The sequence below is a fragment of the Canis lupus genome, chromosome 2, assembly GCF_048164855.1.
Source record: "Canis lupus baileyi chromosome 2, mCanLup2.hap1, whole genome shotgun sequence".
NCBI lineage: Eukaryota > Metazoa > Chordata > Mammalia > Carnivora > Canidae > Canis > Canis lupus.
The window spans coordinates 62,754,390-62,782,077 of record NC_132839.1 but is presented as its reverse complement, the minus strand read 5'-3'; the positions used below and the strand labels follow the sequence as shown (position 1 = coordinate 62,782,077).

Here is a 27,688-nt window from a genome sequence, read left to right as displayed (position 1 = left end):
TCCTTTAGCTATAAAGGGAGATTATTTTGGGGGGATTTTTCTTGTTTCTTGGGGTAGAAACTGTGTCTCTGAACTTCTCTCTTAGAGCTGCTTTTGCTGCATCCCATAGATTTTGGAAAGTTATATTTTCATTTTATTTATCTCAAGGAAGGTTTTGGTTTACTCTTCGAATTTTCCTTCCTCCTTGATTGTTTTTTTCCCTCTCTGCTTACAGTTGATCAGTGGGTCCTGATCGGTACCTGTATCACACTTATCCTCTCCTCCTTCCCACTGCCCACTCTGGCTGGCCCACAACATGATTATATGTGTGGAAAGTCCAACACTTTCTATGTAGTTTATTGTGCATCTAGCCAAGTTATTAGATACAATACCAGCTACAAATAGTTAGAAAATAAAAAATTTTAATTGAAACCATTTATAGTAGCATCAAGAAACATCATAACCGAAGCAAAAATTTAATGAAAATGTACAAGATTTCTACACTAAGAGTCAAAATACTATTACAAGAAATTAAAGAAGACCAAATAAATGGAGGGATACTATGTTTAAGGGTTAGAAGACTCAATGTATGACGATGTTGGTTCTCCTAAATTGGTATATAGATTAAATGAGTTAAATGTGATCCCAATCAAAATCCCAGCAGAGTGTGTGTGTATGTATAAATTGACCTACAAACCAAGAGAAAAGCAGGCAAAAAACTTGGACAGGTACTTCACACAAGTGATTCCAAATGGATAAATATATGAAAAAGTATAAGAAGTGTCTTCTGTATTTGTATATACAAAGAAATGCACATTAAAACCACACATTAAAACTGCAATAAGAGACAACTATGCTTCAGCAGCATTCACTGGCAACACAAAATGTTGGAAGGATGTGCAGCAGCAAGACCCCTCTTACACTGTGGAAGGGTGTCTTTAACTTGTATGCTAAATATGGGTGTTCTAGAAATATGGAATATCACTGCTCAAGGATTAGAGCGTAGCTTTGATGAATTATGATCCCACGTGTCTTTGTGAAGTTTTGCTACCTACCCACTTAGCCATAGAAAGTTCTCTCCTCTCAGTACAGAACTGCTGTAAGGTCTTTGATAGGTAAACGTCCAAGAAGCACCAGATGCATGGTATGCATTTCCCTGAAGCATGTAGTATTTGAGTGTTCTAATTATAAATATAACATGGATTATTTGAATAACATTAACATATAGAGTAAATCACCAATGAATGAGCAGGTTTGTTTTATGATGCTGTTGTCTTTAGGTTAGTTTGTCCTACACTTATGAAACCAAAGATTCCTTGTGCTTGGTGCTAACCATTATGAATGGAGGGGACTTGAAGTTTCACATCCACAACCTGGGAAACCCTGGCTTTGATGAGCAGAGAGCTATTTTCTATGCTGCTGAGCTATGCTGTGGCTTGGAGGACTTGCAGAAGGAAAGAATTGTGTACAGGTAAGAATAGCATGAACTCCTGGGGCCTGGCAGCATGCTCATCTTGAGCCTTAGGCTCCCACTGGGCTCCCTCTGGCCACTCAGGAGCCTAGGTAGTGGACTGCTGTGGAGCCCCTTGGTGGCAATTTATAGGGTCTGGGCACTCACACTGTTGGGAATGTGGTCAGTCAGTGGTGGACTTTGGTTTTCTTTTTAGTTCTCTTTGATCTCTAGTAGGCTGGTTTTATTTGTTAAATATAGGCGGAAGCATGAAAAGAGCCCATTTGCAAAATAGTTCTATTTAGGACTGTGGACTCTGTTCCAACAAAATAGTGCAACAATTAAATGTCTCAAATTAATAATACTTATTTTAATATTTTGCATCTTAGAATTCAGTAAAGAAAATTACATTTAATTTAATAGAATTGAATTAGTATGATCAAATATTTAATTTTAGGGAAAGCAATCCCTCCACCCATCCTGCAGTTGTGGAGCTCCTGGGCTCTGACACCTTTCTCAACCACTCCATCCCTTCACCTCTTTGCAGATAGTCACCTCCATGCATGGACCATTCCCTACAGGCTTTTCTCACCTTGCTTTTCCCTCTAAATTTCCAAGGGTTCTGTGTATCCCCTGCCTTCATCTTCCCCATCCAGTTCGTCACCAAATCACCCCTGAATGTTTCCCACATCAGCCTTTTGGGCCATTGGCTTAGTTCGTGTCTTCCATAGGTTACCTGGCAGGCAGACACTTGAATGCTCTTGCTGATGCCATTCTTGCTCCAGTTCCTGGCCTGAGAGACCAGTAACAGACCTTCCTGTAGTATGAATCCGATCCTGTCATATTATCCCTAGCTTGGAGCCCTGTGGGGCTAGCTCTCCTGACCTGGTGTGATGCTACTCCCCACTGACTTCTCTATCCCAGGGTCCTGCTGTACCACAAGTAGGGACTCTTTGCCCATTTTGTAATGTGCATGTATTTGCAGCTCCCAGAACTTCTCAAGCATCCTCACATCTTTATACCTTTGCACATGTGGTCCACTTGTCAGATGACTTTCTTCATGGCAGCCCCTCTTCATTCTGAGAAACCGCAGCTCATTGTCCAGAGTTAGCATGGCAGTGTCCGCTTTCCATAAGGCCCCTGCCCCAGATAACATGGGCATAGCTCCCCTTGGGCTTCCTCACAGCACCTGTGTTGTCCCAATGGAGGGCTGGTCATGCTAGCTGTAAGCTTCTCAAAAGGCCTTTATCGGATCCCTATTCTGATGGACTCTTGGCTTTGTCTTACATTTCCCAGAGCCATGTTAATACCTTTCAAAGGCCAGATACCAGGCTTGGCCATGGGGCTGATGCAGCCCATCTTGAGATGCTGAGCAAAGGGTGGATTGGCGCCTTGGGAGCCATTCCTACATAGGCAGGCCATTGTCTGCATGGAGAATACCTTGTCACCATATCACAGGGAGTGACTGGTGGCCCTGAAGCAAGGAACAAGCCTGTAGGAGCTTTGATTTCCTCTTTTACTCTGGAGGGCCTTATAGGTTATTACAGTTAAGTAGAATTAAGCCCCCTCTGCTTGTTTCTGGTGGGAAGATGTGCAGGCACACCTCATTTTATTGCTCTTTCCATTATTGTGCTTCACAAATATCTTTTTTACAAATTGAAGATTAGTGACAACCCTGTATTGAGCAAGTCCTATCAGTGCTATTTTTCTAATAGCATTTGCTCACTTCGTGTCTTTGTCACATTTTGGTAATTACTGCAATGTTTCAAATATTTTCATTATTATACTTGATCTTTTCATTATTATCAGTGATTTTTCATATTACTATTGTACTTGTTTTGGAGCATCATGAGCCACACTCATTGATACTTAATCAATACATGTTGTCATGTTGTGTGTGTTCTGATTATTCCACTGGCCATCTCTTCCCCACTCTCTCCTTCTCGGCCTCCCTAGTCCCTGAGACACAGCAGTATGGAAATTAGGCCAATTAATAACCCTGTAATGGCCTCTAAGTATTCAAGTGAAAGGAAGAGTCATACATGCCTCACTTGAAATCAAAAGCTAGAAATGATTAAGCTTAGTGAGGAAGGGATGTTTAAAGCTGAGATATGCAGAAAGATAGGCCACTTGTGCCAAACGGCCAAGTTGCAAATGCCAAGGAAAAGTTCTTGAAGGAAGTTAAGAGTGCTACTCCTGCTGACACATGAACCATAAGAAAGTAAAATGGCCAATTGTTGATAGGGGGGAAATTTTAGTGATCTGGATAGAAGATCGAACCAGCCCCAATGCTCCCTTAAGCCACAGCCTAATCCAGAGCAAGGCCCTGACTCTCTTCAGTTCCACGAAGGCTGAGGGAGGTGAGGAAGCTGCAGAAGAAAAGTCTGAAGCTAGCAGAGGTGGGTTCCTGAGGCTTAAGGAAAGAAGTGCCAGGTGAAGCAGCAAGTGCTGATAGAGAAGCTGCGAGTCCCGCAGAAGATCCAGCTAGGATCACTCATGAAGGTGGTTCCAGCACAATAGATTCTCAGTGTAGACACAAAAGCCTTATTTAGGGAGAAGATGCCATCTAGTAGCACTTCCTAGCTAGAAAGGAGTCCTCAGCGCCAGGTTGCAAAGGTTCGAGGGACAGGCTGACTCCCTTGTTCGGGGCTAATGCAGCTGGTGACTTTAAGTTGAAGCCAGTACGCATTTACTATCTGGAGATTCTTAGGGCCCTTAAGAATTAGGCTCCCTCTCCTCAGCCTGTGCTCTACAAATGGAACAACACAGCCTGGACCACAGCATATGTGTTTACAACATGGTTTACCAAATATCCTAACTCCACTGTTGAAACCTACTGCGCAGAAAAAAAGATTCCTTTTGAAATATTACTGCTCCCTGACATTGTACCTGGTCACCCAAGAGCTCTGATTATGTACAGGGAGATTAGTGTTTTCACGCCTGCTAACATAATGCCCGTACTGCAGCCTACAGAGCAAGGAGTTGTTTTGACTTTTGAGTCTTATTATTTAAAAGATACATTTCAGGGGTGCCTGGGTGGCTCAGTCAGTTAGGGATCTGCCTTCTCCTCAGGTCATGATCCTGGGGTCCTGGGATCGAGTCCTGCACAGGGCTCCCTGTTCAGCAAGGAGTCTGCTTCTCACTCTCCCTTTGCCCCTCCCCCGGCTTGTGCCCTCTCATCTCTTGCTCACTCTCTCAAATAAATAAAATCTTAAAAAAAAAAAGAGAGAGATACATTTCACAAGGTTGTAGATGGTGATTCCTATGCTAGATCTGGGCACAAAGTACATTGAGAATCTTCTGGAAAGATTCACCATTCTAGATGCTGCTAAGAAAATGTTCCTATGGATCAATATCAATACTAACAGGAGTGTGGAAGAAGTGGGTTCCAGTGCTCATGGAGGAAGCCACTGCAGATTTGTTGGGAACAGCAGGAGAACTAGAAGTGGGGCCTGGAGGGGTGACAGAAATGCTGCCATCTCAGGATAACACTTGAATGGATGAGGAAGTGCTTCTTATGGAGGAGCCAAGAAGGTGGCTTCTTGAGATGGAGTCTACTCCTGGTGATGAGGCTGTGAAGATTGTTGAGATGACAATAAGGATTGAGAATATTGCATAAACTTTGTTGACAAAGTAGCCGGATTTGAGAGGACTGACTCCAATTTTGAGAGACGTTCCACTGTGGGTAAAATGCTATCAGACAATATCACATGCTACAGAGAAATCATTTGGGAAAGGAAGGGTCAATCAGTGTGGCAAATTTATTCTCTTATTTTAAGAAACTGCCACAGACACCGCAGTCTTCAGCACCCCCACCCTGATTGTTAGCAGCCATCAACATTGAGGTAAGAACCTCCATCAGCAAAAGGATTAAAACTTTTGAAAGCTTAAATGATGGTTAGCAATAAAGCATTTTTTAATTAAGGTATTCATTGTTTGTTTGGACATAATGCTATTGAACACTTAATAGGCCACAGTATAGTGTAAACATAACTTTTACATGCACTGGGAAATCAAAAAATTCATTTGGCTCCTTTTATTGTGCTGGTCTGGGACCAAACCCCAGTACCTCTGAGGTACACCTGTATTACTGGATTTATTAGAATATTTTCATTTCTCCCAACCTTTCACCTTTGGCCTCCATTTGCCCTCAGACAGAGCAAGTGAAAGGCATGGGTTAGCCAGCACTAAGTGTCTACAACACCCACCATAAGGAGGTGCCCACTGTTTGTTGAATGAATGACCAATAACTTTACAGGTCCCCCCACCTAGGAACTTGTAAAGCACCACTTTCACTCTTCAAACTTCTTTCTTGTCAGAGGTTGCCTCTTGACAATCTTTGTCAGACCAGGTGCCAGAAAGATGACCTTCCTTTTTGCAGAGGGATGGTACAAATAAAAATGCTTTACTATTTCAGCAGTCTAAGGTCAGAGAGGAGGAGGCACTCAGTTGGACTTTAAGCTATTCTTAGGGTACCACATGTTAGTCAGAATGAGAGCTTGGGGGCTCCCTCACCCTGGTCTGTGGGGCTGCCTTGAGAGTGCCAAGCCTTCATGTGTGGCCATCTCTTGGAAGCACCAGGATGATGTTGTAGCACAGACAAACAGTTAGACCTCATGGGCAATGGAATTCTTTCTAGCATAAATGATTTAAATTGGGCCCAGACCTGCTCAGAAAAGGCTTTTGGGAGTAGTTGGACTCACATGGCAGCTTGGCTTGACGGCTAAGATCTGAGCAGAGGGAGGAGGGATCATTCTTTCTGGGGAGATGTGTGCTGTGTTCACATTCTGGAGGAAATGGGCAGAGGAGTCCATGCAAACCATTGTGGTCATAAAGAGAGGAGGAAGGAAGGAGCAAACATGTTGGCTTTCTCTTGTCTGCCAGGCCCTAGGCTGTGCCCTTTTGCATCTGTTATTTATTTGGATAAAAGGTTAAAAAATTGCTAAAATGCCATAGCATCCTAGAGGCCCTTTTATTCCAGATAGGACTTTTCTGGTATATTTTGTCTTTTTTTGTCTACTGTCCTCTGCTGTTTGTTCAGATAAAATGCCTTAAACTACATAACAGCACAACACAAAAGGAGTGCCAGCCTCAGGACAGTCCTGGCACAGTGCTGACAGGGTAGGCAGGCAGGGAGGCAGTGTCTGACTATGTGAGAGGCGTGGGTGTTTGGTATTTGTTTTTGTTTGTTTTTAAAGATTTATTTATTTATTTATGATAGACATAGAGAGAGAGAGGCAAAGACACAGGAGGAGGGAGAAGCAGGCTCCATGCTGGGAGCCCGACGTGAGACTTGACTCCCACTTGACTCCGGGACTCCAGGATTGCGCCCTGGGCCAAAGGCAGGCGCTAAACCGCTGAGCCACCCAGGGATCCCCGTGTTTGGTTTTTGGGTGTAGGAGTTTGCGTCCTACCTTTACATGTGTCTACTTGTAACATGGCTTTGTCTAAATTGTTCAATGAGAAAAAGCAAGTAAAAGAAAGGATACATATAGAGAGGATCTTGATATAGTTTTCAGCATGCAACCATATCTTTACCTAAGAGGTCAACTGTTTAATTAAAACACAGCAATAAATAAAGATATTTGTGTTTGTGTGCATTTTAAGTCCAGCTGCATACTCTCCCAAAGTATTTCATGACGTGCTGCCCGTTCATTTTGCAGAAGTCTAAGGGGACTGTTGCCTTTGGGGTTTTAAATGTCCTTCAAAAATTAACTGAGGAACATCATTTCTATACAATCAGATGAACTAAAATGCTTATATCTAGGGACAGACCCCCATGAGTACCCTAACACTATCTAAATATTAATATGCGGGAATAACCAATTCCTTATTAAATAGCACTCAAGTCTCTGTGTGGTTGATCCTTGTACAGCGTGGAGGTTGGAGCATTGACCCAGTTGAAAATTAGCATGTAACTTTTTGACTCCCCTAAAACTTGCCTACCAATAGTCTACTGTTGACTGGAAGGCTTACTAATGATGTAAACAGTTGAGGAACATATATTTTTTGTGTTATATGTATTCCGCATTATATTCCTATAGGAAAGCAAGCTAGAGAATAGGAAATGTTAGTAAGAAAATCATAAGGAAGAGAACGTACATCTACGGCATGAGTAAGGAGACCTAAGCAGTTCAAACCCATGTTGTTCAAGGGCAAGTTATATTTTCTTTTCATGTAAAAACATTTCCCAAGACCAGCCTGAAGCCTCAGGGAAGTCTTGTCCTAGCAGTAGCTGGATGTGGAGAACAGCCTTCTTTGTGTTCTTCAGCCTCTCTGGGGAGGGCGGATTCTGCTTTCTATTGTTTGGGCAGTGTAGTGTCTTTTAAATTACAAGAATTATTTTTGCATAATAACATTCTGTATGCAGGTGAATATGGCAAAAAGCTAGCTTTTTACAATGTTTTCAATTTTGCCACTATGGAAATCAGTAAAGAGATTCCTCAAAAAATTAAAAATAGAACCACGCTATAACCTAGCAATCCCACTTCTGGGTGTATTCTAAATAATATCTGTAGTATGTCAAAGAGATGTTTGCATTTCTGTGTTCACTGCAGCATTATTCATAATAGCCAACATATAGAAACAACCTAAGTGTCCATCAGTGGCTGGATGGATACAGAAAATGTGGTATATACATACACAATGGAATTATTATTTGAGAATGAAGGAAATCCTGCTATTTGTGACAACACAATGGACCTTGAGAGCATCACGCTAAGTAAGCTAAGACACAGACAAATACTGTGTGGTATCATTAACACGTGGAGTGTTTTTTTTTTTTTTTTTAAGTCAAACTCATGGAAAGAGAATAGAAAAGTGGTCACTGAGGGCAGGGGGCCGTGGGGAGTAGGAAGAGGTTGGCAAGACAGCACAAACCTTCAGGCATAAGAAAAATAGACTTTGGATCTAATGTAAAACATTAACATATAAGCTGATAACACCATATTGTATAATTAAAATTTTCTAAGGGACCAAGATTTAAACGTTCTCACACACACACAAAAAAATGCGGGGTGGTGGATGTGTCAATTAACTAGTGTGGAGGAATCCTTTCACAATTTTAAGAAAAAAAAAGTTATCAATTTCATTGCACTTTCTAGCAGTTATAGAAACAATAAAAGACCATCTAAGACAGATGATAAATGGGTGAGGGGCTGGAGATGCTCGCATTGACTGTTTCTCAGTGACCTCATGTGTTATGTTCCAGAAAGGTCAGCCTTTACCCTCCCTCCTGACCCTGGGCATGTCATCTTGGGTGCACTCACTGTTGAAGAGGTGCACATACTGGGGAAATGGGGCATCATTTCTCTGTAGATGAACCTTTCTGCACATGACATACAAATAGAACCATCATCTGACCTTTTGCATCTGACTTCTGTCCACTAGCATAATGTTTTTGAGGCTCATCCCTCTTGTCAAAGGCTCATCCCTCTTATCAGTACCTGGTTCTTTTTTATGGTAGAATAATATTCCATTGTATGGATGGGCCACATTTTATTTATCCTTTTTGCCTCACTCAACTCTTTTTTTTTCTCACTCAACTCTTTGGATCGGTTCCACTTTTTGGCTATTACGGATCACACTGCTATGGACATTTGTGTACAAAGCTTTGTTTGGACATAGATTTTTAGTTCTCTTGGGTAGATACCAACAAGTGGAATTTCTCGATCGCATGGAAAATTTATGTTTACTTTTTTAAAACAATTGCAAACTCTCTTCCAAAGTGGCTGCACCATTTAACATTCCTTCTAGGACTCCAATCACTCACATTGTCCCCAAACTTATTTGTATCTCATTGTTTAATACTAGCACACCCCAGTAGCAGTGAAGTGATATCTCATAGTGGGTTTTTATGTATTTTGTTTTTTCTCTTGGTAAGTTTGATTTGCATTTTCCTGGTGACTGATGCTATTGAGTATCTTTTCATACACTTATTGACCATCCTTATATATTCTTTGGTTAAATGTTTATTTAAATATTGTGCTCATTTTCAATTTAGGTTATTTGATGGCAAACAAATATTATTATTATTATTATTATTATTATATTAGGTGGCAAACATTTTTTATTTTTTTTATTTTTTAATTTATTTTTTAATTTATTTTTATTTATTTATGATAACCACACACAGAGAGAGAGAGAGAGAGAGAGAGAGAGAGGCAGAGACACAGGCAGAGGGAGAAGCAGGCTCCATGCAGGGAGTCCGACGTGGGATTCTATCCCGGGTCTCCAGGATCGCGCCCTGGGCCAAAGGCAGGCGCTAAACCACTGAGCCACACAGGGATCCCGCAAACATTTTTTATATTCTGGATACTTGTCCTTTACTAGATGTAAAATTTGCAAATACTTTCTTCCAGTCTGTGGCTAATCTTTTAATGTTCTTAATAGTGTCTTTTGAATTGCAAAACTTTTTAATATTAGTGAAGTCCAATTTATCAGGGTTTTGTTGTTGATTACACTTTTGATGTTTCTCTAAGAAACCATTGTCTAACCCTCATTGTGAGGATTTTGTCCCATATTTTTTTCTAAGAATTTTATGGTTTTAAGTCTTATCTTTAGGTTTATGACCCATTTTGAGTTAAGTTGTTAGTACAGTGTGGGTGGGTGAAGAGACTCCAGCCCAGAATCGTTTGTTGAAAATATTATCATTTCCCCCAGTGAATTGCCTTGGCACTTTTTTCTAAAACTGCTTGACTATGAGAGGGCAGGTTTATTTTTATTTTTTTTATTTTTTATTTTTTTGAGAGGGCAGGTTTATTTCTGGACTCTGAATTCTATTCTGTTGGTCTGTATGTCTGTCTTCTGGCAGTGCCATACTGTCTTAATTACTGTAACTTTGTGGTAAGCTTTGAACTTGGGAAGTATAGGCCTCTAACTTTGTTCTTTTTTGAGATTATTTTGGCTATTCTGGGTCCTTGGCATTTCCATATGAATGTTAGGATCAGCTTGCCAATTTCTGGGACAAAAGTTGCTGCTTAGGGTTACATTGAATCCATAGTTCAATTTGGGGATTATGGACATTTGAACATTACTGGATCTTCTGACCTGTGAACACAAGTTGTCTTTTCACTCACTTAGATATTCCTAAATTTTTCTCAGGAATATTTTATACTTTTCAGTATGTACATCTTGTACCTTTTTTTTGCTGTTAAATGTATTCCTGAATTTATTGGATTTTTAAAAAAGATGTTATTTATTTATTCATGAGATAGGCAGAGACATAGGCAGAGGGAGAAGCAGGCTCCCTGTGGGGAGCCCGATGTGGGACTCAATACCAGGACCCCAGGATCATGACCTGGGCTGAAGACAGATGCTCAACCACTGAGCCACTCAGATGCCCCTGAACTTGTTTTAAATGCTATTTCAAATGCAGTTGTTTCCTTTTTTTTTTTTTTTTTTTTTTTAGAGAGAGGAGGGACAAAGCGAGAAGGAGAGAGAGAATATTAAGCACTGAGTGTGGAGCCCAACACAGGGCTTGATCTCACGACTTTGAGATAATGACCTAAAACAAAATGAAAAGTCAGATACTTAACCAACTGAGCTACCCAGGTGCCCCTGCAATTGTTTTATAATTTCATTTTTGGACTGTTCATTGCTAGTGTGTAGAAATACATTTGATTTCTGTACATTGATCTTGTATCCTTCCTCAACTCTTTTATTAGCTTTAGAAGTTTTGTTGTGAATTTCTTAGGATTTTCTACATATAAAATCATGTCACCTGTGAATAAAGACAGTAGATGCATGTTTGTTCATTTTTTCCCCATCTAGAATCCTGCTGCTTCTGTTGGTACTTCACAAGAGAGAAATTTTGGATAGACATACAAAACCTTGAATTGAAGCGGACTAGAAATGAGTAATTAAAAACCAGCCTGATAAATGCTGTTTACATTTATATACAATGAATACAGAGAAAAGACAATTTGAGAATGATCACAGAGGCCACATCTGTCCCTTCCCTCCTATCAAGTGTCCTCTTGTGTCACTGTCAGAGGCAAAATCTCTAGTTTGTATACTAGAAGGTCAGGCCTATCATTGTAGTTGTTTTGTATTTAAGAATGTGGAGTTTGCAATTTTTAGCTGATACCAAGTTCAGATATTTAGTGAATAAAAAGATCTACAGTTACTTCTTAAGTTTGATTTTGTTTTACATTTTCGTTTTGTGTAGATTCTTTAGGTCACAAGGCCAGTTCTCAGAATGAGAACTGCTTACCTTAATCATTAAATCACTTTTTCTTTGTCTTGATTTGTGATCCAGAATCTTCTCAAAACATTTCTCTGCAGTTACAGCTTTATTGTATACTCTTTTACCAACAAATGTACTGTTCTGTGCTGGCCTCAGCCCATCAATGACCAGTTCTGTGGCTGGACCAGCCCTTGAGATTCTTATTATAACTGCAAGATGCCTCAGTAATAGCCATCAAGAATCTTTGAAAGAGGAAAAGGTTATTACTTATAAGTCCTGGCAATTCCATGCAATACCAGGGACCACACAGAGAGGTCTGCAGGGGTGGGGGAGAGGGAACATGTGAGCATGTGAGTCTGAGTTCCTGCATTTATTGGGGTCAAGGTTGGGTGCCTAGACTCCCACAGTCTCACTCTTTATCAGTGAATTTAAAACATAAGAATGGGAATTTAAAGCACTGGAAGAAGAAGAAAAAAATTAAAGCACTGGAAAGAGAAAAAACAAGCCACCCAAATGGTCTGTTATTTAAATAAACCAAGGTCTCTAAAACAGAGGAGCCTAGGGTGGGGGTGGGGCTGGGTCTTTCTCCAGCCAGGTGTCTGCAGTGTTTCTACTGAAAGAGGCATCTTTGAAGTGGACACTCAGCCAGCAGAGCTTGAGTCAGACACTGGCTTTACAGAAAAGAGACCACATGTCAGGGCTCACACTACAGGGATTGTGAAATCCAGGCTGATTGTGGTTTGTTAAATTCTGGAAGATAAGGTACTTGTCCTGAAAGTAGTGCTACATGGACTCTCACTGTTCAGGCTGGGAGTTATCTGGAATTATATTTGATCATCGTGGTGTCTTTCAGCAGTTCTGAGTGGATCTGGACACCCTGCACTATACTCACGTGCGTCAGGGGTCAGCCATGAAAGAGGGACACTATGCAGTGAGCTGGGTTTGCATGCTTTAAAGTGATTAGGCCATCCTCTGGGAAGAGCTTTCGTTTTCTTAAGATATAAAATTATTTAAAAGAGAAGCTCCTTGCCTCTTCCTCTCTCAGAGGAGGAAGGATGTAATCTGTTGTTTCAGGAGTAGAAGTGTTCAGGGTAATGCATTATGGTTCTGGTTTTCTGCAAATAGTGTGTTCCTGGAGACCATTGAGGTCCAGTTGTCAAATGTTCACAACTGTTAACTTTAAAACTGCCCATTATTTTCCCAGAAAAAATAGGCTTATTCTGTAATAGCAGAGAATTGCAATCTGGGACAAGCAAAGTGAAACCACAGGTGAGTCTGTAGAACAAAGGAGGGGAGGCTCTTTTACGGAGGTAGGGAGGTTGGGAGGGCTGCTGTAAACACAAAGTCTATTGGGGGTAAACTGGGAGCAGGAAGTGTAGCAACTGGGCTGTGGCAGTGTCTCATTGGCTGAGCTGTACCTGTCTCTCGTTGGCTGGACTGTTGCTGGGGGAGGAGGAAACCTTCCTTCCTCCTGTTGGGATGGTAAAGTGGGAGCTAAGGTAACATCCAGGTGCTGGTGCATCTCCTGTTGGGTCTGCAGATGACGGGGAGTGGTAGGGCCTGGAGCTCCCCCTGCCTGCCTGCAGACTCTATTGTAAACAAAGTTTCCTTTTATTAATTTTCACAACACTAAAAGTAGTTGTTCAATCAGGATGATTTCTAGGGTTTAATTTTATAATGATGAACAAACTAAACTTAGGGTACGTGCCATTTTACTTTGTTTCCATGTATCTCTGTATTTAAAGAAAACCACTCACTATGATATGAATAACAAAAATTGTTGCTGGATATAGTCAAAATATATACTAACAGCATTTCTTTGTAGAGCACACGGCATTTTCAGAGCACTCTGGCACACATTATCATGGTATCCTGCCGACAGTCTTCTGAAGGATTATGTCTATTTACAGATGAGAGATGGCTCTTGTCACCTTCCTGGTGGGTGATGGGTACCAGTGCAGATGTTGTGCTCTGTGCTTTGTACTTCAGTCTTTCCTGTAGCAGGAGGGAAAACCTGAGTCTTAACGTGGTACTTTTACTGTTTTGTTACATTTCTCTAGAAAGTTGACTCTTCCTTAATTAAACAGGATGAAATTTCCACCTGTTTAGAATGCTATAGTTGGAAATTATTAAGGGAAATAGATGTTTAGCTATATATTGGATCTCTATGTGGGTTGACAAGTAGATGATATGATCCACTGTGAGGAGAAGGCAGTTGGTGTACAGACTCCTGGTGGGAGGGAAACATTTCAGACCTATACTTTTTCAGTAGTGAATTGGCCGATACAGGCCATTAGGCAGTACAGATTATTACTATCACATTAGAGTTTTCAGTAGCAGGAAGGACCATTCAGTCATTCCAGAAATATACATCAAGTCCCAGATGTATACACACTTCTCAGTTGCGTGCTAGATGCACACTCTGGGGAGCAAATTGGATTTTGAAGTCCTTGTCCTCAGGAAACTTACAACGTAGAGGCTAGAAAGGTAGCATGCAAAGAAAATGGAGATATGCTTACCATTTACAGTAAGTACTCAAAGGATAATCTCGTTTCTATTGTTTTCGAAACATGGAAGCTAATTTAAAGTAAAAATGATTTTAAAAAAGAATGGCAGATTTTAAAAAACATTTTATTTATTCATGAGAGACGCACAGAGAGAGACACGGCAGAGGGAGAAGCAGGCTTCATGCAGTCAGATGAGGGACTCGATTCCAGAATCATGCCCTAAGCCTAAGGCAGACGCTCAACAACTGAGCCACCCAGGCATCCCAAGAATGGCAGATCTTAATGTTTAAAAGAACTATTCATCCATATATGACCTACATTATTCCAGATTGAAAATTTCTGCCTCACAGTATCTGTCTCTAAAAACAATAGTAAAAAAATAAAAAAATAAAAAATAAAAACAATAGTAACAGGCTCATTCCCTGGAGACTCTTAGGCAAGTCAGCTTCTCTGAAGGGGGAGTGCATGGTGGGAGGCAGGCGACAGGGACAGACCTTAGAATCATGCCCTGAGACTAGTGAGTAATATTATCTTGAAGACTGTTTAGGAGAACATTAGGGAGGGAGCCAAAGTTATTTTTACCCTGGTTCCCTTACTCTGCCCTTCCCTGATCAAGAACATTGTTCTTGATGCCTTCTGATCAGATTGGAGCTGTTTTCCAAGACTGTGGTCTTTTTTTTTTTTTTTTTAAGATTTTATTTATTTATTCATGGGAGACTCAGAGAGGGCAGAGGCAGAGGGAGAAGCAGGCTTCCTGCAGGGAGCCCGATGTAGGACTTGATCCCAGGACTCCGGGATCAAGACCTGAGCTGAAGGCAGATGCTCAACCACTGAGCCACCCAGGTGCCCCCCCTCCAAGACTGTGGTCTATATAGACTGTACTGAAGTTCCAGTTATGCAGGGGTTTAGGAAACCCACACCTGTGGCCGGGCCAGCCTTCGTCATTCTCTTCACCTGATTCCCAAAGCATATCCAGCCGGTTGTTCACATACAGCCTTACTCCCCAGGAGAGGCTGGCTAACTGACAGGAACCAGTGGGAAGTAAGGTGATAGTGGGAGACAGAGGGTCACCAGGAGAAAGCAGGGTAGTGGGATGCAGATATGGCCTGGGACAAGGGAGGAGAGTCATGCAGATGAGCCATGGACCAGGCAATGGTTCAAGCCTTGGTCTCCTGGAAATCAACTTCTCATGATAATTCATGCCTCAGTAACTGGCTGGGAAAATGGGATCCAGATGGCAAGTACTTTTTTTAACAAAAAGAATGGACATGAAACCGGCAAAATGTGTTTCTGGTGTACTAGAGCATGGAGGTATGAGATCACTTCTAATGACCTGAGAGCACAACAAACGATATACAAGTTATACCCGAGTCAGCAGGCTGGGGGTGGAAGGTTGTACAAATGTAAGAAGACAGTCTCACTTCTTTTAATCTCAGCTTTGGCTGGACCCTCCTATACAGGATGTTGACCTAAATTTGTATTCCTGGCTTAAGATTATAATTAGATCATCACTTTGCAATCCAAAAGGAACTGAAAAGATCACTAGGAAACCCCTTCACTTGACAGTTGAGGAAGCCACATCCTGGAGGCTGAGTGGCTGACATTGGTGAGGCATTGTTCAGCATCCTCCACACAGTGCCCTGTGCCCAAACTTGGAGATATGTGAAGATAGCTGTTAAGTTGATTAAAAGCCTAGAGAAAACAGGGACGCCTGAGTGGCTCAGTGGTTAAGCATCTGCTTTGGGCTCAGGGAATGATCCCAGGGTCCTGGGATTGAGTCCCACACCGGGGAGCCTACTTCTCCCTCTGCCTATGTCTCTGCCTCTCTCTGTGTGTCTCTCATGAATAAATAAATGAAATCTTTTAAAAAAGAAAAAAAGCCTGGAAAAATCATTTTTGAAGGAAGGTACAAGAAATGACAATACCCTGAGGCCTAATGCTGTGGCACTTGATACTTGTACGCATCCAGCGCCCAGCGTGCGGGGTGGGGCAAGTGAGGGTCGCTTTGCACTTTGTTCCAGCTTGTCATTTAGCTTCTGTGTGGCCCACTGGACTTTGCTAGCCCCCGTCTACAGCTGCTTCCCAGAGATTTTGTGGCCCTGACAGGAGATGGTGCCTGTGGCATGTGTGGCGGGTATTTGGTGAGTCACTGATGTTATTACTGCACCGCTGTTTCTCCTTTGTGAAACAGATACAACACATAGCTTCTTAGAGCCAGCTGACTGGCAGTGCTAGGTGACAGCTGGGTGGATGGCTGGAGGGCCGGTTTGGGGCAGGGGCTCTCTCACTGGCCTGCAGCTTGCTTTCTGCTCTGCAGCAGCACTGGCCCACACTAGGAGCAGTGGGGTTTAAGATGTCCCAGGAGACATTTAAAGTAATTCAGGGGACAGCTGTTGTGTTGACGCTGAGTACGAACCTACATAAATTAGGAGACTGTGGAGGTTCCCTGTCAAGGAAGGCTACTTTGTTTTTAATAATATTTATAAGGTTTTTTTTTTAAATACAGAAAAGAATAAAGGGGAAATAAAAAATGCTCATCATCCCATCCAGATAGTGCAGGAGCATATGCACAGGCTGGAAAATGCAAACACAGAAGCCACCTGCCCCTCTGCTTCTGTGAGCACGACTGTGAGCGTGGTGGCATGGTTGCTACAGGAAGGTTTCTCTGCAGCCACTCATGCGTGTGTTCACATCTCCCTGAACTGCTAACAGGGTCTCTTGTCATCTTTTCCTGGTGGTGTGGGCTTGAGTTGAGCAGGTTTCACACTAATTACGGCCTTTCGAGGTATTGGGAGGTCTCACTGCAGCTAGCTCTCAGTTCCGTCTCTTTACAGAGCTTTCCCAAGTCCAGCCATCTTCCATCTGCTGTTGCTTTTGTGTGGAGGTTCTAGTAATCTGGTCTCAATGGAGGGGCGATGTTCAGGGGAGAGGGAGAGTTGTGATAGGGCTGCATTTGAAATCAGAGTTAAATATAAATCCTCTAAAAACTAAATCTTTTTTTTCAAAGGGAAGAAACAAATAAGCAGTTTGAAATATTACATCTAAGATATTTTAGTCTTTAATGATCTGTATTTATTCAAAGTCTTCGGTACCCCTCCTCCTCCACAATAAACTGAGTAACAGTTACTGCTGTGATTACAGGCTTCCTGCTGCCAGGCCTGAGCTCTCCAACCCCGTATTGCTGGGGAGGTGGGTGGGTGTGGATCACGTAAAGTTCCAGGGGAGGGCACTGTGGCTGGAGCGCTTCAGGTCACATGGCAGAGAAGCAGCAGAGTTAGCATTCAAATCCATGCCTGTCTGAACCCTGAAGCTGTGTACTTCTGGTATGGGAAATTTTCGGGTGTTGACATTTTAAAAAGTATATGAATGATAAAAGAAATTGAGCCAAGTTCATGAAGGACTAGTTCCTTACTACGGGGCTATACCTTCCATCACTGAACTGTCTCAGTCAGGTCTGCAGACCTGGGCAGAGTGGTTTGCACAGTGCTATCATACCTACTGTGTTCATTGAGATGAATCCTTCATGGAGTCCTGGTCTTTCCCAGCGACAGCACGAAGGACTCATGACCCACAAAGGACAGTTTTGTTATCCTGCTCCTGCCGCTGCTCATAGCAGAGACATCTATGGTTGTTTCTGCTGGGTGCTGATGAATCACAGTGTCACTTTCTGAATAATTGAGCTTTTTGTTGTCTCTTCCTTTGTAGAGACTTAAAGCCTGAGAATATTCTCCTCGATGACCGTGGTGAGTGAGCTTTTCACATCTAAAGTGTAAGACTTTGTTAAGAGAGACTTGGTTATAGAAAGTTAATGTGGAAAAAAAAAATAAAAGAAAAAAAAAAAGAAAGTTAATGTGGACTTAGCCTATTGTTGCAGAACAGATAAAACAACAAAAAGAGAAACTCTTTGGTATGTGTTCTTTTGAAAACATAATGGAGATAACATTGTCATTCCCCCTGTATTTAGGCAAGAAGCAGAATTGGTCATAAATTTCAATTAATTTAGTTAACTGAAATTAGTTAATTTCAGTTAAGAGTTTGAGAAACATATTAAAATAAACTCACAGTAAGAACATTTTTCTCTCTCCTACTTCTTGCTGTTGGCCCACATCTTACTTTTTGTCTTAGAGGTGTATTTCTACCCAGGGCCCCCTTAGAATTGTCCTTAAAAAAAAAAAAAAAGATTATACTTATTTATTTGAGAGAGAGAGAGTGCAAGAGCATGAGCAAGGGGAGGAGCAGAGGGAGAGGGAGAAGTAGACTCCCCGCTGAGCAGGATCCCAGGACCCTGGGATCATGACCTGAGCCAAAGGCAGATGCTTAACTGACTGAGACCCAGGCACCTCAAGAATTTTCCTTTTTAAAAAAATAACAGTTGTTGAATTGTGTCATTCCTTTTCCATCAAGATGATTATATGATGTTCTTTTTTTTCTATTAATATAGTTAATTTTCAAATATTATACTAACCTTTCATTTCTGAAATAAAGCCAATGTGGGCATAATGAGCTGTTACTTACATAGATTGCTAGATTCTGTTTCCTGATATTTTGAAGATGAAGCTGGCCCTGTTTTTGAGGGCCCTGGGTCTCTGTGTCTTTGCAGTGCTGGGTGTGCCAGAGTTCTACTGCTGTCTGTGTCCCTGCAGAGGCTCCAGGGGCCCAAAAGTCTTGGCTCAGCTTCCAGCTGCTCCCACCTGGGACTCTTGCTGAGAGTCCCAGGTGGGAGCAGCTGGAGAGTGGCTGTATGTGTCCCCCTCTCCCAGTGAACAACCTCTGGTTTGACCAGGATTTGCAAATGCTTCTGAGGAACCACAAGTGCCCCTTGCAGCTCACCTCTGGTTGGTTCTCCATACATAGTCTCAGTGCATTGGGTCTAGTCACTGCTGTGGCCCATTGATTCTCTTAAAGTATAACTTGTGTGATCTGTTAGGCTCTGCAGTTGTGGTCAGTAGTAGAATAGGCCACCATGACCTTTGTCAGCCTGCCCCAAAGCAGGTGCCAAGTGTCATTTCTGTGGTGCTGTTCCTTATTCTTCAGAGACTGTGACCTGGTTACATTGGATGGAACTGGAGGGTATTATGCTGAGTGAAGTAAGTCAGTCAGAGAAGGATAAACATTATATGTTCTCATTCATTTGGGGAATATAAATAATAGTGAAAGGGAATATAAGGGAAGGGAGAAGAAATGTGTGGGAAATATCAGAAAGGGAGACAGAACGTAAAGACTGCTAACTCTGGGAAACGAACTAGGAGTGGTAGAAGGGGAGGAGGGCGGGGGGTGGGAGTGAATGGGTGACGGGCACTGGGGGTTATTCTGTATGTTAGTAAATTGAACACCAATAAAAAATAAATTAAAAAAAAATAAAAAATAAAAATAAAAATAAAAATGGAAAGGAATGACAGAACTTTGTTTTGCTTTTCTTGATTCAGGAGATTTCTAATATTTTCTTTTTGTTTTCCTACTCTTTTAATTTTTAAAGTCTAATTCTAGCTATACTTTATGACTTACAAATGCAATTGATTTTTGTTTTTTTAAAAGTATCATGTGATTAAAATTCCCAAGAACTAATTTCCACCAGAAACCATAGAATATAAGATGAACTCTTTCATTTCCAATATGGACAACTTTTTAGCATTTCTGTTTTTGTCTCTAAAGTAGAACTTCACATTTGTGGTGAAATTAGGTTAAAAAATGGTAATCGATAGAACTACAGGCCAATATATCTGATAAACATACATATAAAAATCTTCAACAAAATACTACCAAACTGAATCCAAGAATACATTTAATCATTTGATTAAATCATTCACCATGATCAGTGTGATTGATTTATTACCAGGATGAAAGAGTGGTTCAATATTTGCAAATCAATGTGATATATCACATCAATAAGAGAAAGGAAAAAAACCACATGATCATTTCAATAGATGCAGAAAAAGCATTTGACAAAGTACAACTCCCATTCATGATAAAAACCCTTAACAAAGTAGGTTTAGAGAAAACATGCCTCAACATAATAAAGGCTATATGTGAAAAACCCATGGCTAATTTCATCCTCAATGGGAAAAACTGAGAGCTTTTCCCCTAAGGTCAGGAATAAGACAAGGATGTCCACTCTCACCACTTTTATTCAACATAGTGCTGGAAATCCTAGCTACAGCAATCAGACCAGAAAAAGGAACAAAAGGCATCCAAATTGGTAAGGAAGAAATAAAACTTTCACAATTTGCAGATGATATGATACTAAATATAGAAAACCCTAAGGACTCTACCAAAAAACTACTAGAACTGATAAATGAATTAAGTAAGGTTGCAGTATATAAAATCAATGTATAGAAATCCTTTGCACTTCTATACATCAATAATGAAACAGTAGAAAGAGAAAATTAAGAAAACAATCCCATTTATAATTATACCAAAAATAATAAAATGCCTAGGAATAAATTCAACCAAAAAGGTGAAAGGACTGTACTCTGAAAATTTTTAAAAATTGATGAAATAAATTGAAGACAATACAAACAGATAGAATGATATTCCATGCTCGTGGACTGGAAGAATAGATTTTGTTAAAATATCTATATTACCACAAGCAATCTACAGATTTATGCAATCCCTATCAAAATACCGATAGCACTTTTCATAGAACTAGAACAAATAATCCTAAATTTTATATGGAACCACAGAGACCTCAAATAGCCAAAGCAATCTTGAAAAAGAAAAACAAAGCTGGAGGTATCACAATTCCAAATTTCAAGATAAAACACAAAGCTGTAGTAATCAAAACACTGTGGTACTGGCACAAGAATAGATAAACAGACCAATAGAACAGAACAGAAAACCCAGAAATAAATCCACAGTTATGTGGTCAATTAATTTTTTTTTTAATTTTTTTAAAATTTATTTATTTATGATAGTCACAGAGAGAGAGAGAGAGAGAGAGAGAGAGAGAGAGAGAGAGGGGCAGAGACACAGGCATAGGGAGAAGCAGGCTCCATGCACCGGGAGCCCGACGCAGGACTCGATCCCAGGTCTCCAGGATCGCACCCTGGGCCAAAGGCAGGCGCTAAACTGCTGCGCCACCCAGGGATCCTGGTCAATTAATCTTTAACAAAAGAGGCAATAATATGCAATGGGAAACAGACAGTCTCTTCAACAAATAGTCCTGGGAAAACTGGACCATTTTCTTACACCATACACAAAAATAAATTCAAAATGGATTAAGGATCTAAATATGAGACCTGAAAACATAAAACTCCTAGAAGAGAGCACAAGAAGTAGTTTCTTTGACATTGGCCATAGCAACTTTTTTCTGGATATGACTCCTGAGGCAAGGAAACAGAAACAAAAACAAAACTTAAGTATTGGGACTTGATTAAAATAAAAAGTTTCTGCACAACAAAGGAAAGAATCAACAAAACAAAAAGATAACCTACTGAATGGGAGAGGATATTTACAAATGACATATCCAATAGAGGATTAGTATCCAAAATATAGAGAGAACTTCTAAAACTCAACACCCAATTAGAAATAGGCAGAAGATAAGAACAGACATTTCTCCGAAGAAGACAACCAGATGGCCAACAGACACATGAAAAGGAACTCAATATCCTTCATCACCAGGGAAATGCAAATTAAAACCGCAATGAGATACCACATCACACTTGTCAGAATGGCTAAAATAAAAAACACAAGAAACAACAAGTATTGGTGAGGATGTAGAGAAAAAGGAACCCTCATGGACTGTTGGTGGGAATGCAAACAGAAAGACCACTGTGAAAGACAGTATGGAGATTCCTCAAAAAGTTAAAAATAGAGCTACCATATGATCCAGCAATCATACTACTGGGTATTTACCTAAAGAATAGGAGAACACTAATTTAAAAAAAAATATGCGATCCTATATTAATTGCAGCATTATTTACAATAGCGAAGGTATGGAAGCAGCCCAAAAGGTCCATCAATTAACGAATGGATAAAGAAGAGGTGGTGTATATATACAATGGACTATTATTCAGCCATAAAAATAATGAAATCTTGCCATTTGCAGCAATGGATGAATCTACAGAGTATAATGGTAAGTGAAATAAATTATTCAGGGGAAGTCAAACTGTATGATTTCACTCATACATGGAATTTAAGAAACAAAATAAATGAACAAAGGGAAAAAAAGAGAAACCAAAAGACAGACTCTTTAACTGTAGAGAACACACTGATGGTCCCTGGAGGGGAGTGATGGGGGATGGGTAAAACAGGTGAAGGAGATGAAGAGGACACTTACTGTGATGGGCATTGAGTAATATATGGAAGTGTTGAATCACTATATTGTACACCCAAAACTAATATAACACTACGTTAACTATACGGGAGTTAAAATTTAAAGTTTAAAAAAGGTGATTATCATCTGTTCTAGGTTGTTAGGTACATTTACTGTTTGTCCATCCTAAATATGTCAGCAATCTTTTTTGAAAACTTCGAAATTAGGAGGGACTTGGTTTATGAAATTTAACTGGTAGTTGAGATAAAAAAGAAAACTATCATGTATTCCTACAAAACAGGATAAGCAGTGAATTTTTTAAAAGAATAGTAGCATTTTATTATTGACAATGATTTTAAAGGAAATCCTCTACATCATATTCTTCTATCTATAAAATATATATCAAAGGTAATATTTTATTTTATTTTTTTAAAGGTAATATTTTATTTAAAAAAATTATTTAATATTAAAAAATAAACCCAATGCTATTATTACATCCAAAAGTATTTAACAATTATTTAAGGTGCCTAAGTGGCTCAGTTGGTTAAGCATCAGACTCTTGATTTTGGCACAGATCATGATCTCAGGGTTGGGAGATCAAGCCCCACATCAGGCTCTGCACTGAGTGTGGAACCTCCTTGAGATTCTCTCTTCTCCCTCTACCCCTCCCATAGGCTTTACATCTTCTTTAATTACGTGTTGAATTGTGTGTTAAATGTAGCATGAAGTTCACATCACGTTTGATTGATATCTTGTTGAGTTTGTTTAATCTCATAGGTTCCTCCTCCCTGCTACTCTGTGTCATTTGTTTGTGAAACCAGGCTTTATGGTCCCTCTAAAAGTCATGTCACAAAGCCCTAACCCCCAGTACCTCAGAATGTGACTGTATAGCTTTGGACCATGGGGGGATCAGGGACACCAACTCCCCACATGGTCAAAAATCCACATGTAACTTTTCTTTTTTTGAGTGAGAGAGTGTAAGCTGGAGAAGGGGGAGAGGCATAGGAAGAGGGAGAGAGAATCTTAAGCAGACTCTGCATTGAGTGTAGAATCCAAAGTGGGGCTCGAGCTCACAACTGCGATATCTTGACCTTACTGGAAATAAAGAACTGGATGTTTAAGTGCCTGAGTCACCCAGATGCCCCCACATATAACTTTTCAAGTCCCTCAAAACTTAACTACTAATAGCCTACTTTTGACAAGAAGCCTTAGTGATGACATAAACAGTCGATTAACACATATTCTATGTATTATACTGTATTCTTACAATAACATAGGCTAGAAAAAAGATGTTAAGAAAATCATAAGAAAGAAAGAAAGAGCAAATACATTTACAATGCTGTCCTTTGCTAAAAAAAAAAAAATAAAAAAAATAAAAATGCCTGTGTAAGTGCACCCATGTAGTTCAAGCCCGTGTTGTTCAAGGGTCAACTGTGTTTGGAATGAAGGCTTTTAAAAGTGTGATTCCAGCTGAATGAGGCCACTATGAAGAGTCCTGAATGTATATGACTGGTGTTCTTGTAAGGGGAGGAGATTAGGGCGCAGAGATGGACAGATGGGAGAGGGAAGAGGCTATGAATACACAGGGTGAGGTCAATCATCTACACACTTTCTGGCCCTTGATCTTGGACTTCCAGTCTCTAGGGAAATAAATATCTGCCCTTTTCAGTCCTAAGCTGTAGCACTTTGGTTATGGCAGTCTTGGCAGGCTAGAACACAGACATTTGTCCTATAGAATTTCCCAGGTTCTGAATTTAGCTGGATTTAACGTGTTCGCTATGTCCCCTATTCTTCCTGTAAGCCAGTAGTTAGATCTAGAGGCTGAAATAGGTCCAGATTTGATTTTTGGGGAGTATACTTTGTGTGTCCTTCCTGTTGTACGACGTCAGCAGGCATTTGAAGAGCGTGTCTCCTCTTATGGTGTTCAGAGTGATGAATGGTTTCAAACCTCTGTCAGGCTCAATTTCTCCATTATCCATTTCCCACCAGCTTTTCGTGAATGATCAATATCAAGATACAGCATTTCCCTGGAGCTGTAGAGTGATGGCATTCTAATTCCATCATTCCTAGTGCACTTATTTGTTGAGATCCATCTGTAAAAAAGAACTTTGTTTACCTGTTTGTTCAGGAAAAGCAGGTGAAATACATGAATGCCTCCTTTCATTTCTACTTTTCAGGAGATTGTGTTAGTTCTCTATTCTCCAAGATGATCAAGGTGGTTCCTGTTTTATTCTATTTTGGTGTCATTAATGAATGTGCAGATCTTAACCCTCTGATACGGTTTAATCTATTGGAGTCATTATTCTTTTTTGATGTTTTTTGGCCCATCTTTGGCCAGTGAATATCCAGGGCCTCTAATGAGTTCCTGGTTTTCTGCTCTTCTTTCTTGTTGAAGATGTTCCAGAGTGACCTTGCACATGCTTACTGAACCCTGACGTCGACTGTGTCTCCAAGGGGCCTTGTCCTCTATGTGGAGAGCACAATGTGAGTGCCAGGTGCCCTTGCTGCCAATGCTGGTCATTCTTCCCAGGCCTTTTCAGGGAGAGAAAACATTGTTCTTATTTTATTTTTTTAATTTTAAAAAATATTTTATTTATTTATTCATGAGACACACAGAGAGAGGCAGAGACATAGGCAGAGGGAGAACCAGGCTCCCTGCAGGGAACCTGATGCAGGACCCGATCCGAGGACCCCGGGATCACGACCTGGGCTGAAGGCAGATGCTCAACCACTGAGCCACTCAGGCGTCCCATTCTTGTTGTTTTAAAAGAAAATATTCATCAGGGATTCATAATGATATTTCTATTCTCGTTTAACTTCTTCATTTCACATTTGTGTTTTTTTGTCCTTACGTGGAAAATACTAGTTCCTGATGACATTAGTATGATTACAATATTTTTCTCTGCTTTTTAAATATATAACATAGACCATTCTACGATACTAAATGAAGATCTTCCTTATTCTTTCATCCAGCTGCCTGTGGACGGACCAGCTTGATCTGCCCAGTCCGCACTGGTGGATAGCAGGCTGTTCCCAGCCCTCTGTTCTTTTCAGTTAATGCTGCAACATACAGCCCTGTACACATGTTATTTCCTTGTGTCCTTGGGTAGGCCCCTGGTGAGGGGTGTGAGGCTGAAGGATGGGAAACATTGCCGAGTACTGAGTGATGGAGCTGTACTGGTCTGTATGCACACGGGCAGGGTATGTGTGCACCTGCTTCCCTGTGGCCCCACCAACAAACTGGCTTCTCAAACTGAGTCTTTGTCAATTTGTCAGTAGTTTTACTTTTCATTTCTCAGTTAAAAAAATCACTTTTTTAAAGAATAATAAGAAAGGATACTTAAAATTTCATAACATGCTGGTACTTAACAAAATACGTTTTGTTAAATACGTTTAAATACGTTTAAAAAAAGCTACCTTATTGAGGGAAGGTTCCCATACAAAAGCAGGAACCTGAGACACGCTAGTAAATGGCAGGGCTGGGACTCAAACCCAAGCCGTATGGCTCCAGAATCCACTCCAAGGGCTCCAGCACCCTGCCTCCCCTGGTGAGGGCCCACCACAGGGAGTAATGTGAGTCAGTGTGGCGTGCTAAGGGAAAGGTCCATTTTCCTGTCTAAGGCATAGTGTAGAATGTGCTAAAGCAGCTTCAGTGCCTCAAATGGTATGTTGCAGATTTTCAGTGTTGAGCACATATTTACTGGTTGGTTCATTCATTTCTTCAATATTTATTGAGCACCTATAATATGCAGGTACTGTATCAGGAGCTGGAGACACATGGCAAATAAGGTGAGCAGGTATCTGCCTCCAGGACTGGTTTATCTCTCTAGACTCTCGAAAGAAAATTTTCCATAGTTTGTTATTTTCATACTGAATTTAATAACTATTTAAATTTTTCTATATAAAGACATTAACACATAACAGTCTTTTAAGTGAATTTTCTTCATCTTATTTATTATTTTGCTGTTACAATTTGTTCTTTAGAGAAAAACTTATTATTTGCCTGTTGTTCCTGTATATAAGCCTATTGGTGTTCTGACAGAAAGTATTTATTTTCTATTATGTAGTTCATGTACTATTCATTATCGTTTTATTTACGGATCTGGTAGTTATAGGAAATTAAATAATAAACACCATGCTTCTATCTTATCAAGTGATTGTGGTTAAGGACTTCCTGATTAGTAGCTATAAATCTAACTTCCCATTGTATTTGTGGAGCTCTGTGTAGTATTCACTAAAAGTGGATAAGTTAAATGTAATTTTAGACTTTTCCCCACCAATTTATTGTCATGAATGTGTCAGCATGCCCCCTGTGGTTTGTGTAATGTGCTTGAACACACACAGGGCACATCCGGATCTCAGACCTCGGTTTAGCCATGGAGATTCCGGAAGGGGAGACCATCCGAGGAAGAGTGGGTACAGTCGGCTACATGGGTATGTGATAGGCTACCTCCACATCCTTGTGCTCTCTCTGGATGCCTGCACCTTCAGAACACAGAAAAGTTCTAAACCACTTGGAGGGAGCACAGGCAGTGTTTGAAGTCTGTCCTCAGCCAGTGTTGGGACTGCAGAGGAGTCCTCCCATCTGCCCTCCTGCCAGCAGAGGTCATACAGCTGAGTGAGGGCAGAACCAGGACAGGACCTAGGGCCCCTCACTCTGCCACTGCCACCACCCTGGGCACACTGGCCCTTCTGGCCCCTGGTGAAGCCATTGTTCCCTGGTTATTGCAAAGCCTCCAAGACTGGGAGGCCTTGGCCTGGGGTCAGATCCCAGCCTGACGATGCCAGACTGACCCAGAAGTGGCCTCTGACATGAGGGACCCCAAGGGCCTCTGCAGAGTCCTTTAGTAACACCCCACATGCCACCATGTCTGGTGTTACCTGCTGTGGGGCTCAATGCCCTTTGGGTGCTGTTGGGCATGGCTTTGTGTGTCTGAGGGAGCTCCCTCATTGGGAGGCAGGGTCTTCCCTAGAGCCCTGGTTCCCCATGTTCATTACCCTGTGGCTGTTCATTTCATACCCTGGGGATGGTACAGACTATTTCCAGAAACCTACTTGTTGAAATATAAGTCATATACCATGAAATCCACCACTCTGAAGAGTACATGTGATTGGATTTTAGCACACACACAGACCTGTGCACCTACCCCCACCAGGATGAGAACCCAGGCCCATCAGCATCCCCTCTCGCCCTGGCCCTGTGGCCACTCACCCACTTCTTGTCTCCATGGACCTGTCTAGTTAGCCTGCTTTATTTAAATAGAATTGGGCCTTCTGTGTCTGTCTTCTTTCCCTAACATGTTTCCAGGGTTCAT

General features: G+C 41.0%; 1 protein-coding gene across 12 annotated transcripts in view; it reads left to right on the top strand.

Moving 5' to 3' along the window:
• GRK4 (G protein-coupled receptor kinase 4) overlaps positions 1–27,688 on the top strand; it is a 95,911-nt gene that overhangs the window by 60,597 nt on the left and 7,626 nt on the right. For 8 of the 12 annotated variants that reach the window (XM_072803860.1, XM_072803902.1, XM_072803915.1 and 5 more), the window contains 3 exons: positions 1,260–1,450; positions 17,828–17,865; positions 26,718–26,807. In XM_072803860.1, the coding sequence (XP_072659961.1) occupies positions 1,260–1,450; positions 17,828–17,865; positions 26,718–26,807 (319 nt within the window). Of the gene's footprint in view, positions 1–1,259; positions 1,451–17,827; positions 17,866–26,125; positions 26,163–26,717; positions 26,808–27,688 lie in introns of all 12 variants that reach the window. The other 4 variants (XM_072803853.1, XM_072803894.1, XM_072803879.1 and 1 more) reach the window with 4 other exon arrangements.